Consider the following 15,075-nt stretch of genomic DNA (forward strand, 5'->3'; position numbering starts at 1 on the left):
CCAGCTCCGCCACACCAGGCCACAGCCACCACCACGGACGAGCGGAACAGGAAGAGAGAGAGCACACCAGGTAGAACCAGACTCCTATATAGAGGTGTGTTCCCCGCCCATAAATCAGTGCACCAGAAAACACAGTGCCCCACTGTGAGAAGGAGTGAGCCGTGCTCCGGCCACACAAATAACAAACAGAAATGATCATAAAGAGCCAAGCCCTTGATATCAACATAAGAAATGCCCATACCTCTAGAGATAACCAGATCCAGAGTGTGGCTTCGAGTGTGCCTGGGCCCTTTGAGAGGTAAATGCAGAGACTGCTTGCTGAAAAACTGCCCCTGACAGGAACGTGCATCAGCGCTTTTGCATGGATTTCCCTCTAAAACAACTCTGTCTGGTAATGTTCTGTTATTATCCCATAGCGTGGTGAATATGCAGGTCACAACTTGTCCACCAGAGCGTTGTGGAGTTGTTGGATTATGTATTTGGTGAGTTTGATGAGGGAAACCAAGAAATCCCATGAGCCTCCGTAGTGTACCTCTGAGCAGCTTGGACTTTCCGAGTTCCCAATCTGAAATTTCATTTGGAATACCACCTGAGGTCGGACATCCAACTTGGAAAGTGGGACGAACATCACCAACCCCGACTTGACCACGACATAAAACATCATCCTAAATGTCTGCGCCGTACATCAACAGTAGTGAAGCTCTCATAATGTATTATTTATTAGGTACGGTATGGTTTAAATACTGTACTATGTGCTGTTTTCAACTGGTATTCCTAACAACGGCAACAGGAGGCGTCATGTTTTCCGACTTGTTTACTCGAATACCGTCAACTCAGGTGTGACGTAATTCCCAGCTCCGACTTCGGAGGTAACTGGAACGCACCATTGCCACCCAAAGTTGCTTAGACACCAAACCATTCCAGTGGGAGCATCATTTGTAATTTAGCTATTAATCCTTCTCCACCTGTATGGTCAAGTGACATGCAAAGTAACATTCATAAACAATCCATGTAAAATGTACAAATATAGCCCTTATGAAGCCTTCACTGGCTGTATTGTAAAGTGACATACAAAATAACATTAAGCTATGAGCCATTGCAATAGAATGCTGAATAGGGGTAATTTGTTCTTGTATTTGTAATTAGGGGACTCATATTAGAAAAAGAAATCTCCCGGTTGTTATTCCATAGCAATGTCACCCGATGTATGAATGCTGAGTCATGCCTATGAAGCTGTCATAATTGCATTACGAACACTTTATGACTGGTATTATGAATGTGCAATGCACCCACCCGTCAAGTTAAGTGTTACCAAATATTCTTAGTAAAGGACACCTATTCATATTTCTGTACACATGCTAATGACTTGAGTTGACTTGTCAGGATCAAAGTTTAAATGTTGTGTCTCTCTCTGCAGACTCTGTCAGGCTGGTGAATGGGACCAGTCTGTGTTCAGGCAGACTGGAGGTCAAGTCCAACCAGTCTAACCAGTGGTGGTCCTCAGTGTGTGAAGATGACTTTGACCAGCAGGATGCAGAGGTGGTCTGTAGGGAGCTTGGCTGTGGGGCTCCTTCAGTCCTCCAGGGGGCGCTCTATGGAGCAGTGGAGGCTCCAATGTGGACCAAAGAGTTCCAGTGTGGAGGCCATGAGTCAGCTCTCCTGGACTGTAGAAGCTCAGGCTCAACTAGAACCAGCTGCTCACCTGGCAAAGCTGTTGGACTCACCTGCTCAGACAGAGGTGGAGCTACAGTTTGGATTTGCTTCATTTCTGTTTTAATCAAACTCACTTCTTTTACTCTTCACTCTCTTCTCTGTATTCAGAGTCTGTCAGGTTGGTGGGAGGAGCCAGTCGCTGTGCAGGGGAACTGCAGGTGAAACAAGGAGAGTGGAGACCAGTGGATGGCAGGAACTGGAACCTGAAGGAAGCATCTATAGCCTGTAGGGAGCTGGGCTGTGGCTCTGCTGTTTCAATAAGAGGAAGAGAGGAGTCCTCATGGAGGTCTGTGTGGAGGATCAACACTGACTGTGTTGAGTCTGGATTCACCCTGAGGGATTATTCATCACCATCATCCTCTCCCTCCACTCTGGAGATCACCTGTTCAGGTAAGTCCATCAGTGACATCATCAGTTTAGTCTAGTTTAGTTTATTCACACCAATACAGAATAACAAAGATAGGACACATTAAAATACACTGACAAAAAAAAAATAGGTGCAAGCCGAGACAAGAGACCCAAAGGGCCTATACAAGGCCTCAATTCAGCAGCAGCAGCGGCGGCACGGTGTTCGGTTCCACAGATCCCGGTGTCACCAGCAACGGCTCGCGATGTTGGGCTCCGCAGGTCCGGTGACCGTAGCAGCAGCTCGCAATGTTCAGCTCCACATATCCCAGTGTCAACCAGCAGCGGCTCACGGTTTCAATGTGAAGAGCTGTTGGCCTAAAGGCTATGCTGCTTCAGGCTGCTGCAGTGACCGCGTGGGAAAACACGCCACCATGGCCGGCGCTGCTACGGAAAGCCGTTCTTAAAAATAAAAAACTTTTACCGGGAACTCCTGCAGTGGAAATGCGGCTTTAGTGTAGTGAGTCCTCTCTCACTATCGTTCCTCTGCATTAGGACTTGGCGATATGAAAAAAAATCCTGTCACAATAATTTGTTTCATGTCAGTCGATATCGATACATAACTCAAATTACTATTTTTGTCAAGTTTAAATGCTCCCTTTTACTCACAAGAAAGATTTTGAAATATCAGGAGGTTATTTGTGATTTAAACATTTATTTTCTTTTGAAAACTGAACATGGCAGATGTCATGACAAACATTATACAACAGCTGCAGATAAATAAAACAGGTATAGTAATATAAGAAATCCCAGTTACTGTCTCAGTGCTGTCAGTGTCTTGAGTCTGGCGTGTGTGTGTGTAGGGGTGGCAGCAAATCACATGACTCTTTAGAAACTCCTGTAGGTTAATGTGGACTAACGAGGGGACAAGAGGCAACCCTGTCCTCAGAAACAAACCCTTAATTCAGACATCCCTGTCAGACTATGAGGACTGTGTAGGTCAGCAATCAGAGGACAGTTTGTGTCTTCAACTGATGATGTTAAAGTTGTTTCTGTGAAGATGTTGAAGTCCAGACCGTTGGTTGACTTGAGTCTTTGACTCAAGAGCTGGACTCTGAGTTTCTTTAATTGTTGTTTTGGGGACAGAGAAGGAACTCATTTTCTGGACACATGCTGATGACTTTAAAGTTGATATGACAGTAACTAAAGGTCAGGATCAAAGTTTAAATGTTGTGTCTCTCTCTGCAGACTCTGTCAGGCTGGTGAATGGGACCAGTGTGTGTTCAGGCAGGTTGGAGGTCAAGTCCAACCAGTCTAACCAGTGGTGGTCCTCAGTGTGTGAAGATGACTTTGACCAGCAGGATGCAGAGGTGGTCTGTAGGGAGCTTGGCTGTGGGGCTCCTTCAGTCCTCCAGGGGGCGCTCTATGGAGCAGTGGAGGCTCCAATGTGGACCAAAGAGTTCCAGTGTGAAGGCCATGAGTCAGCTCTCCTGGACTGTAGAAGCTCAGGCTCAACTAGAACCAGCTGCTCACCTGGCAAAGCTGTTGGACTCACCTGCTCAGACAGAGGTGGAGCTACAGTTTGGATTTGCTTCATTTCTGTTTTAATCAAACTCACTTCTTTTACTCTTCACTCTCTTCTCTGTGTTCAGAGTCTGTCAGGTTGGTGGGAGGAGCCAGTCGCTGTGCAGGTGAACTGCAGCTGAAACTAGGAGAGTGGAGACCAGTGTACGGCAGCTTCAACTGGAACCTGAAGGCAGCATCTGTAGTCTGTAGAGATCTGGACTGTGGCTCTGCTGTCTCAACAAGAAGAAGAGATGAGTCCTCACGGAGGTCTGTGTGGTGGATCAGCACTGACTGTGGTGAGTCTGGATCTACCCTGAGGGAGTGTTCATCATCATCAGATTCCTCTTCCTTCACCATGGAGATCACCTGTTCAGGTAAATCCATCAGTGACAGTCAGGTTCAGTGTCTTCCTTCCTTTGTTGTGGAGGTAGAAATGTTCAGTAACATTTTCTTTTTGTATTTAAGTGAGTGAAGGTCTGAAAACAATACATTTAGCTCAGTCTCCCCCAATAAGCACCTCAAACCGTTATGACATCCTGTCGACTGAGGATTTTCCAGTCCTCCAGCCAGCAGCATCGGACCGGGATCCCGTACATACACCTGCTCCTCTGCCGGCTGCTGATGGAGACCGTACAGCTGATGGCTCCAGAGTGAAACCTCCATCCCGCACCGCAACCTCCTCTGCCCGCTATAAACTTCTGAAGGATGCAGTGCGCCGTCACTCTAGCAGTTTTCCTCTCCGCGACTCAGTGAAGATGTCCCCGGTCAGTAACAAGTTGTTGTCAGGTAAACTCTCATCTTCATCCACGCCTGCTCGCCCACTGTTTCCTCCAACTACTGCAGTAATTGGAGACTCCATCATTAGAAATGTCCGCTTTCTTAACACATTGTTTTCCAGGTTCCACCGTCCCAAATCTCCTCAAAAATCTCCCAGAGTTGCTAGACCCACTCCCAGTCTCAGTTGGAAAACTGGTGATCCATCTGGGATTTGATGACACTTCCCTCCTCCAGTCTGAGATAATGAAGAAGCACTTTAAAGAACTTTTTAACTTGCTGAGCAGCTGCGGGAAGTCTGTGTTTATCTCCGGGCCCCTCCCCTCCCCGGGCCCCTCCCCTCCTTCTTCCGTGGCGCATCGTGCTTCACCAGGCTCCTCAGCCTCAGTACCTGGCTCCAGTCCACCTGCGCCCTAAGTGGGCTTAGTTTTATTGATAATTTTAACCTGTTCTGGAACCGCGCCGTCTTTTACGGCGCTGACGGAATTCACCCTTCCAGGCTGGGCAGCAGGGTGCTAACTGACAACATCCGTCACACTGTTCAACACACGTGTGCCCCCTCGTCTGTCAGTAAGTGACGTCAACAGAACAACAACTTAGAGACAGAGGGTTCCACCCCCACAAGTGACTTTCCTTCCTCCCCCTTGCTGCAGGATGATCTCCCAACTATTCAGCATCTCCCTATTCCTGTTCACATTACCAATAGAAATCAGAACTGGACAGAACACCCCCTCTTGTTTACATTACAGGCCCCCTCGTCTTCCTCTGTGTCCTTCCGCTGCAATAACAGTTTTACTATCGCCCCCAACAGGCCACCGCCGACATTGCACTCTGTTTCAATGCTCTCTCACTTCAATGTCCAGGCCAGCACTAAACCCAATGTCACCCCCCACACTGTTTTTGGCTGCCCAGATGTTCCTGTTTTAAACACATCAGCAGATCACTCTCCACTAGTATCCCTCTCATCCATTCCAATCATAATTAATAACAGACCACCGTCACCCAAGTACTGTTCTGTCAATACTTCTAAAGGTATCAGTTACCAGAACCTTCACCCATTGCAAAAAGCATCCGGGACAATTGATGGCACTATCCCCGATCTACACTCCCACGTCCCTCTAAACATGGCCTTAATTAATGCTAGATCGCTAACAAAAAAGACCTTCTTATTGAAGGATTTTTTCTCCGCCCGTGATCTACACATGATGTTTATCACAGAGACCTGGGTAAAAGATGAGTGAGTCTCAAGAACCCAGCTGTACCTTTCTGTGGTTCCAATAGTCGCCCTATTAGTTTGTTGCCAGCGTTAGGAAAGATTATGGAGAATAATTAATTAATTAAAAGGGGAAAAAAAAAAAAAAAAATAGAATATGAAATTGCAGACACAGTTAGATATAGGGTAAGGTGTTGGGCCGCACGCAGTCCGGGGCACACGGGGTGGGGGTGGGGGGTTCTGGAGGTGTTGTGGGGGGCGGCGGGCCGGTCCCCTGCGGGTCAGCGGGGACCCGAGGTGTACTATAAATTCTATACAATAAATTCTGGGATCCCCCTCCTCATCCATCCACTCTCCATACTGTTGCCTGATCCCGTTGCATTTTTGTTTTGTTTTTTCCTGTTTCTCTCCCCATTTATTTATTTATTTGTTATTGTTATTTGTATTTATTTGTTTATTTTTCTAACTACCAACCTTTTCATCTCTGTCTCTTCTCATAATAGTGTTTTTGGCATATTTCGCAATTTTGTCTACTCATGTTTATTTATTCATTTATTTTCTGTCTTTATTCAAGGCCACTAGTCATACCCCCCCACACACACACACACACACACACACACACACAAACACAAAACCACAAACTGTAGTTGTTGTTATTTGCTGTTGTTTACACCTTGTTTTGTTTGTTGTCTGTCCTGTATTGTAAAATTTAAAAAAAAAGGAAAGATTATGGAGATAATTATTTTTGATCAAATTCAAACATATTTTGAATTTGGGCCCGTATTCCGGGGCCCGTATTCCTAAAGATTCTAAGAATCCTCTCAGAGAGCTCATAACTTAACCTAAAAATTCCTAGAAAGGAGTCTTAGCTTAGGAGTGATTCCAGAACACTCTCAGAGAACTCTGAGCAAGGAATGGACAGAAACTCCTATCTTAGTGAGGAGGTGTGGTTGACCCCCGTTGCTAGGTATGAGTCATCATTTCAAACACTGTGATTGGTTGATCCTAAAAGTTAGATAAAGGGGCGGTGTTTAGCTCAGTTGGTAGAGCACCCTCCCGGTCCTATCCTGCATGTCATTCCCCCTCTTTCTGCTTCCCATTTCCTGTCTCTCTCTCAACTGTTCTGTCAATTAAAGGCCAAAAAGCCCCCAAAATATACTTTACAAAAGCTAGATAAAAAATATACTTTTGGTGATAATGGGCAAAGGATGGACACTCAAATCGATAAATTTAACCATAGAATCCAATCTTATGAAGACTGTGTAATTGTAAAAAAATATTTCACATAAAAGAAAATATCTGTTAAATGAATAGTAAGCTATACTTTAAAATTATCCTACAAAATGTGTGAAAACTTGCACAGTATTCACATAGTGAAACTTATTTGCTTATATTAATTTCCATGCTGGTAATTTTTGCACTTTCAACTTTCAACATTTCAACTCAATTTGGTATTAACAAGGGTAAAATGGCTCAGCTTTCATCAGTGTCTGTGATTGCTGACCGGCCTATAAGAAGCAGTGTTGGTTGGCTTTGAAATCTACCACAAACCAGTGAACAGCAGTGGAGAAGAAAAGAACAAGGAAACCCAACTGGACAGAGGAACAGGAACAATCTGTAGCGTTTCATTAATTCACTGTCACCCAGTGTTTGGAGAATATCTCTCCTGCCTCTTCTGTCCACCATTTTGTCCTCTGCTTGGGGAACTCCTAAGCCACTCTTCCCTGCTCTTAACAGATCCCACCTTAGGAGCTCTCTTAAGAGCTAGGATTCTTTAGGAATAGCTTTTATCTTTACAAGGATCTACTCTTAACTTTTAGGGGAAATTCTAAGAAAACATCATGATTCTAAGAATTTTCTTAGAATTTGGCCACTAGGAGCAACTCTTTGCACTAAGAATCTTTAGGAATATGGCCCCAGGTCATTCCACATGCACTGCTCTGACACAGATGGTTGATGACTGGCAGAGAGAGTTAGATAAGAAAAATTTAGTTGGTGCAGTGTTACTTGATTTGAGTTCAGCTTTTGATATTATTGATCACTCTTTGTTATTGGATAAGTTGAAACATTATGGTTTTACAGTTACTGCATTAAAATGGATGGAAAGTTACTTAACAAGTAGGAAACAAATCATTTATTTTACATAATGGCAGTGCATCAAAAATGAGACATGTGACATGTGGTCTGCCCCAAGGGAGCTGTTTAGGACCATTATTATTTTCTGTATTTATTAATGAACTACCTTTTGTTTTGAAGAAGTCTGACATCGCTATTTATGCGGACGATTCAACAATTTATGCCACTTCCCCTTTAATAGGTGAACTGAACAACATATTGCAAGAGGAATTAAATTCAGTGGCTAAGTGGATCGGTAACAATCAACTAATTCTCAATGTTGGCAAAACAAAATCTATATTGTTTTGTTCAAAGTATCTGTTCAAGCCTGAACTAACACTCACATTAAATATAAATAATATTTTGGTTGAACATGTATATGAGACAAATCTGTTGGGTGTAACTCTGGATCATAATTTGTCGTGGTCCAAACAAATCGATACTGTAGTTGGCAAAATGGGAAGAGGAGTGTCAGTAGTAAAAATAATTTCTAATTTTCTATCTCCAGATGTCAGGAGGCAGGTTTTGAATGCTTTGGTTTTGTCCCAACTTGATTATTGTTTAGTAATTTGGTCAAGTACTTCTGTTAAGAACTTGAGGAAATTACAAGCTGCTCAAAATAAAGCTGCACGTTGCACTCTATTATGTTCTTATCGAACTAATGTGACCAGCATGTATGATAGTTTGGGTTGGCTACCTGTAAGACATAGGTCGACCTATGCTTTGTTTAATTTTCTAAGAAATACACTTGTGACACAAGTACCAAAATTATTTTATGCCAAACTACACTCCCATTTTTCCCAACATAGTTATCAAACAAGAAGTACATCAGAAGGGAGGTTCATATTACCGAGAGTGAGAACAGGTATAATTCAGAGAATAGTTCTGTACAGAGCGATGATTGCCTGGAACTCTCTACCAGTTCATATTGCTCATGAAAGTAACAAAGATCGGTTTAAATTGCTGTTAAAACAGTATCTCTTAGAATTTAATGAAATATGATTTAATACATTGAGGTTATGAAGAGGACTGGCTACAGTTGTGGTTGTACCCTTTTCTTGGAGTGTATGTGTATGAGTAGTTGAAGTGCATGGTCGTAGTCACTTCAGACAGTCAATGCTTATTATGTGATTTATTTCTTTTTATTTATTTCTTTTAATAATAATAATATAATAAATTTTATTTGTAATGCGCTTTTCCAAGTGCTCAAAGACGCTTACATAAAAACACAATTTAAAATACAATGCAGTAAATTATCACAGTTAAAATACAAGAACAAGATACACAAATTTAATTTATAGATTAAAAGCCAGTTTAAAAAGGTGGGTTTTTAAAAGCGATTTGAAGGTGTGGGGGTCTGTACAGTCTCTGATGGGTTGGGGGAGTGAATTCCAGAGGGTGGGGGCGGCAACGGAGAAGGCTCTGTCCCCCCAGGTTCGGTGCTTGGTCCGGGGGGGTAGGGTCAGGAGATTTCCTGCTGAGGATCGGAGGGCACGGGGGGGGGGGTTGTAGTGGTGAAGAAGGTCTGTGAGGTAGGTGGGGGCCAGGTTGTTAAGTGATTTGTAGGTGAGCAGGAGGATTTTGAACGGTGTGCAATGGGGAGCCAGTGCAGTTTCTGGAGGACAGGGGTGATGTGTTCTCGGGAGCGGGTGTGGGTGAGCAGACGGGCAGCAGAGTTCTGGATGTACTGGAGTTTATTGAGGAGTTTGGATGATGAACCGTATAGGATGCTATTGCAGTAGTCCAGTCTGGATGTGATAAAAGCATGAATCAGGGTTTCAGCAGCAGAGTTGGTGAGTGCGGGGCGGACACGGGCAATGTTTTTGAGGTGAAAGAAGGCAGTCCTGGTGATCTGGTTGATGTGGTGGTCGAACTTAAGCTGGCTGTCGAAGATGATTCCAAGGTTCCGGATGTGTGGGGAAGGGGACAGAGTGCAGTTGTTGAAGGTGAGGCTGAAGTTTTGGGTTGTTCTGGTGCAGGATGTGGGACCGATGATGATGATGTCTGATTTGTTACTGTTGAGTTGGAGATAGTTTCTTTGCATCCATTTGTTTATTTCGGTGAGACAGTTACTGAGTGTGGAGTGGGTGGAGTTGGTGATGGCTTTGGTGGAGATGTATAGTTGGATGTCGTCAGCCTAACAGTGAAACTGGAGTCCGTGATGGTGGATGATTTTTCCGAGGGGGAGCATGTAGAGGATGAAGAGGAGGGGACCAAGCACCGACCCCTGGGGGACACCTTGTGACAGAGGAGCGGTGGTGGAGGTGCAGTTGTTTATGCTGATGAACTGTTGTCGGTTGGAGAGGTAGGAGTGTAACCAGGAGAGCGCTGTGCCAGTGATGTGAGCTGAAGATTTCAGTCGGGAGAGCAGGATGGAGTGGTTGATTGTGTCAAAGGCTGCTGTGAGGTCGAGGAGGATGAGGATGTTGAGGTGTCCGGAGTCTGAGGAGAGGAGGAGGTCGTTGGTAATCTTGAGGAGGGCTGTTTCGGTGCTGTGTTTTGCGGGTGTACTCAAGGTACTGAAGTATTGAATGGAATCTGAGAAGAGAAATGGTGATGTCTGTGGTGTCTGTCAAATGTCTGTCAGATTTTTTCTGTGGTTTGTTCATTATTAGGGAGCCTTTGTTGTTTGTTTTTGTTGTGTCATGTATAAATGTATGTTTCTTATGTGTATATCTGAATGTATGTTTCTTATGTGTATATGTGAATGTTTATGTGTATGTTGTGTGTATGTCGGACCCCAGGAAGAATAGCCGATGCTTCTGCAGGTGCTAATGGGGATCCTAATAAAGAAAAGGAAAAAAAGTATGTTTTTCTGAGCTTCTCCCTCCTGGCTGTAACTTTTTCAGTACCCCACGTACAACTAGTAAAGGAGGTGGGACGGCTTGTGTGTATAAATCTAGCTTTCACTGCAAACAAATTCCACATGTCACTCAATTGTTTTGAGTTGCAGCTCATTGAGTTGAACTTGTCTCCTACTGTGGTACTTGAATTAATTTATCGCCCCCCAAAATATAATAAGAATTTTATTCAGGATTTTGAAAATCTCCTGTCAAATATTCTTGTGACATATGATAGGTGCCTGATCATAGGAGATCTGAATATCCATGTTCGTTGTAGAGATAAACCAATGGTGAAGGAGTTTCTCTCTCTTGTTGATTCCTTTGAATTTATACAGTGGGTGTCTGACCCAACACATGAAAAAGGGCATACACTTGATTTGGTGTTGTCCTATGGCCTTTGTGTCAGTATAAATGAAATCTGTAATAGTGCCTGCATTTCAGATCATTTGTCTGTTATGTTTTCTACTACGATTCCCTTCTCTGTTGCTCCTACTCATCCACCAATTCATCGATTCCGGGTTATAAATTCAGATACTTCTCTGAAATTCTGCACCACCTTCGAGGATTTTGTAAATTCATCTTTGAATAAGTGCAGCACTCTCTGTCCTGAGGAACTTGTAACTCTCTTTATCTCCAAATGCACTACCATACTGGATTCTATCGCCCCGTTTCGAACTAGAAGCTCTAAGACCCAGTCCGAACCCTGAATTGATGATTCCATCCATTCTCTCAGGCGTTCTTGCAGGCGCGCTGAGAGAAAATGGAAGAAGGATAAATTACAGGTGTCATATGGTATACTGCGAGACTGTCTTCAAGAGTACCAGAAAGCGATGAAAGTTGCTAAAACTACTTATTTTTCCAACCTTGTGTCTAGTAACATTAATAGGCCTAAAGCTCTTTTTAATGTTCTGGAATCCATCGTCAACCCTCGTAATAGTGACCCAATAACACCTACTCCTGCTCTCTGTGATAGTTTTGTTAACTTCTTTATTGACAAAATCTCTGCTTTGCGATCAGTCTCACCTGTTGCTTCTTGTCCTCAGAAACAAACCCTTAATTCAGACATCCCTGTCAGACTATGAGGACTGTGTAGGTCAGCAGTCAGAGGACAGTTTGTGTCTTCAACTGATGATGTTAAAGTTGTTTCTGTGAAGATGTTGAAGTCCAGACCGTTGGTTGACTTGAGTCTTTGACTCAAGAGCTGGACTGTGAGTTTCTTTAATGGTTGTGTTGGGGACAGGGAAGGAACTCATTTCTGGACACATGCTGATGACTTTAAAGTTGATATGACAGTAAATAAAGGTCAGGATCAAAGTTTAAATGTTGTGTCTCTCTCTGCAGACTCTGTCAGGCTGGTGAATGGGACCAGTCTGTGTTCAGGCAGACTGGAGGTCAGGTCCAACCAGTCTAACCAGTGGTGGTCCTCAGTGTGTGAAGATGACTTTGACCAGCAGGATGCAGAGGTGGTCTGTAGGGAGCTTGGCTGTGGGGCTCCTTCAGTCCTCCAGGGGGCGCTCTATGGAGCAGTGGAGGCTCCAACGTGGACCAAAGAGTTCCAGTGTGGAGGCCATGAGTCAGCTCTCCTGGACTGTAGAAGCTCAGGCTCAACTAGAACCAGCTGCTCACCTGGCAAAGCTGTTGGACTCACCTGCTCAGGTACAAGTGGAGCTACAGTTTGGATTTGCTTCATTTCTGTTTGAATCAAACTCACTTCTTTTATTCTTCACTCTCTTCTCTGTGTTCAGAACCTGTCAGGTTGGTGGGAGGAGCCAGTCGCTGTGCAGGTGAACTGCAGCTGAAACAAGGAGAGTGGAGACCAGTGGAGGACGACTACAACTGGAACCTGAAGGCAGCATCTGTAGCCTGTAGAGATCTGGACTGTGGCTTTGCTGTTTCAACAAGAGGAGAGGAGTCCTCAGAGAGGTCTGTGTGGGGGATGAACACTGACTGTGTTCAGTCTGGATTTACCCTGAGGGACTGTTCATCATCATCAGTTCCCTCTCCCTTCACCGTGGAGCTCATCTGTTCAGGTAAGTCCATCAGTGAGTAATATTTCCGTTTATCCACAGTGACAGTCAGTTGTCTCCACTGAACTGAAGATGTAGAACAACATTATGGTGGACGGCAGGTGATGCAGTGATACTGTCACTGACTGCAGCATCACTGGATTGACACATGAACTCACCACCAGAAACATCATATTACTTTCATATTGTGCTTTTCATGTCATAATCATCAGTGAACCACGATGCACAGTTTGATGCCTCGTGATTCCCCACAGAAAGGAGCTGTCATTTACTGATGCTTTATAGATAAAATACAGAACAATTAAGATCAATTTTGTCTTGTTATCTCTCCAGTGAACATCTGGATCAGAGTCCTTTTAGAAACTGTTAACATTCAGCCAATCATCTCTCTGTTTACAGACCTGCTGGTCCAGCCAATCATCTCTGTGTCCTCCATGGACGGGGTCTCCCAGGCCCAGCAGCAGGGGTTTTCAGGCGTGTTGATGGGCTCCAACTTCACCATCAGCTGCTCCATCCAGCCACAGTACCCAGGAGGCTCCTTCCAGCTCACCTTCACCTCCTCCAACACAACGGACAACTACACCCAGCCAGCTGTCAATCACTCCGCCTCCTTCCTGTTTCCTGCTGCAGAGCCCGCCCACCAAGGAAACTACAGCTGTGTTTATGACCTCTACGTTTTTTCTCATAACTTCTCCTCTGAGAGCCGTCGACTGTCCCTCACTGTCTCAGGTGAGTTGAAGCACGTTTCACCTGTCTGTGCTCAGGGGCCCATTGTCTCTTCATCCGTCCATGTTGCTGTAGTGAAAAGTCCACGACAGGAGAGGATCCAGTGAAGGTACATGAGCACCATGATGGTAAGAAACTGGGTTTTACATGATGAGTCAGACGTCAGCAGGATGATTCAGCTTCATCATGTTTGGTAAACTGCCTGTAAAGACGGTGATTAACACTCACCTGAGACATTTCAACCAGACACAGGCTGGAAGGAGACAAGAAGCTTCAGTTCATCCTTTCAGACTAACTCTGTCCACCTGTTGTGTCTGTCCAACATCGTCAGTGCACAGAGACGATCAGACGACTTCATTCTCTAAGAACTGACTCAAACATGTTGAGGTTTGTTTAATGAAGCTGTTGTACTCGTGTCATGTGAACTAACGTGATGACTGAATGTGTCTCATCAGATCCAACAGATCCAACAGGTTATATCATCAGACTGGTCGTCCTGCCACTCAGTCTGCTGCTGATGATCGCTGTCATCTGTCTCAGCCTTAAGGTACCAGACTCATCTTTGTTGACCTGAGCTCTGTCTGACATGAAGCTCTCAGCTCCTGTATGTTGAACTGAAGTCTCCTGTCTGTGTGCTGCCACATCTCTCCAGGCCACCAGGGGGCAGAGTCCAGTCCAGCAGGAGGCCATAGAGCTGCAGTCTTTGAACCTGGGTGTTTCCACAGCTGATGGAGGGCCAGCTGAAGAAGAAGGAGTCCAGGCTGCTGCAGAGGACGAACTTGTCTAACATCCAGACTCGTCGGCTGCCACACACCTGTCCATCAGCTCAGTCAACAATCCAGCATCGTCCCTCAGATGTTCCCTTTAGAGTTTCACTGAGATCCTGCAGGAGGAAATCATCTGTGGTTTCATCTCTCCTCTCAGTCTCATGTGATCAACAGGTTTTTGCAGCACAGTATCTCTTGGAGAAACAACACTGATTTATTGGTTTAGAGACTGAAAGTACAGTGATGATGCTTTCAAAGCAGGGTTCATACACTTTTTTAGCAATGGTTTTCCATAACTTTTCAATGACTTTTCCATAACCTTTAAATGAATTTTCAAGACCCACCCCCCCTCTCCATCGCTCCATCCATTCATCGGCCCTCGGTTTGCTGCCTATCTAAAGCACTTTAGCAGGGGGGTCTGGGGGCACTCCCCCAGAAAAATTCTGTGATTTTTAACACATAAATGAGGCATTCTGGCTAGGGATGCTCCGATCAGCATTTTTGGGTGCCGATCCGATCACCGATCACAGGAATCACAAATCTGCCGATACCGATACCGATCACCGATCACAGAATGGATGGGAGAATAATAATAATAATAATAATCCTCAATGTCCTGTATTTGTGCACCACTTAAAGTGGTAAAACCATTTGTACTAGAATAAATAATAAATACAATCAAGATCTTTACACAAATTTTTATTTGTGTAAACATTACATGCCCTGTCAAGAGCAATAGATGAAATAAAATAAAAAATAAATAAAATTTACTTAATTTACTTGCCTTACTCCCCGAGTGAGGCAAAAAAGGCTTCAAAATCATTTTAAACAAAAAGAGGCATGCAGTTTACTGCCACTGCATCGCTAAATAGCCCTTAGAAGTTCACAGATTATGGATAAATAACCTTAGCACAAACTAAACTCCTAGTCGACTGGCCTTTATTGGGACAGGCTTTTATCTGAGGGGGACTTTTATTTCTAAATCC

General features: G+C 44.3%; 1 protein-coding gene across 1 annotated transcript in view; it reads left to right on the forward strand.

Annotated features, from left to right (window-relative positions):
- Positions 1-3,503: 3,503 nt before the first annotated feature.
- The window catches only part of LOC146967154 (scavenger receptor cysteine-rich type 1 protein M130-like), a 54,758-nt gene continuing 43,186 nt past the window's right edge, over positions 3,504-15,075 (forward strand). The window contains exons 1-4 of the mRNA XM_085762183.1: positions 3,504-3,538; positions 3,622-3,998; positions 11,911-12,225; positions 12,315-12,599. Of these exons, the coding sequence (XP_085618309.1) occupies positions 3,504-3,538; positions 3,622-3,998; positions 11,911-12,225; positions 12,315-12,599 (1,012 nt within the window). The remainder of the gene's footprint in view (positions 3,539-3,621; positions 3,999-11,910; positions 12,226-12,314; positions 12,600-15,075) is intronic.

Source organism: Trachurus japonicus, chromosome 19, assembly GCF_045865225.1.
Source record: "Trachurus japonicus isolate A0001 chromosome 19, Traja_1.0".
Taxonomy (NCBI): Eukaryota; Metazoa; Chordata; class Actinopteri; order Carangiformes; family Carangidae; genus Trachurus; species Trachurus japonicus.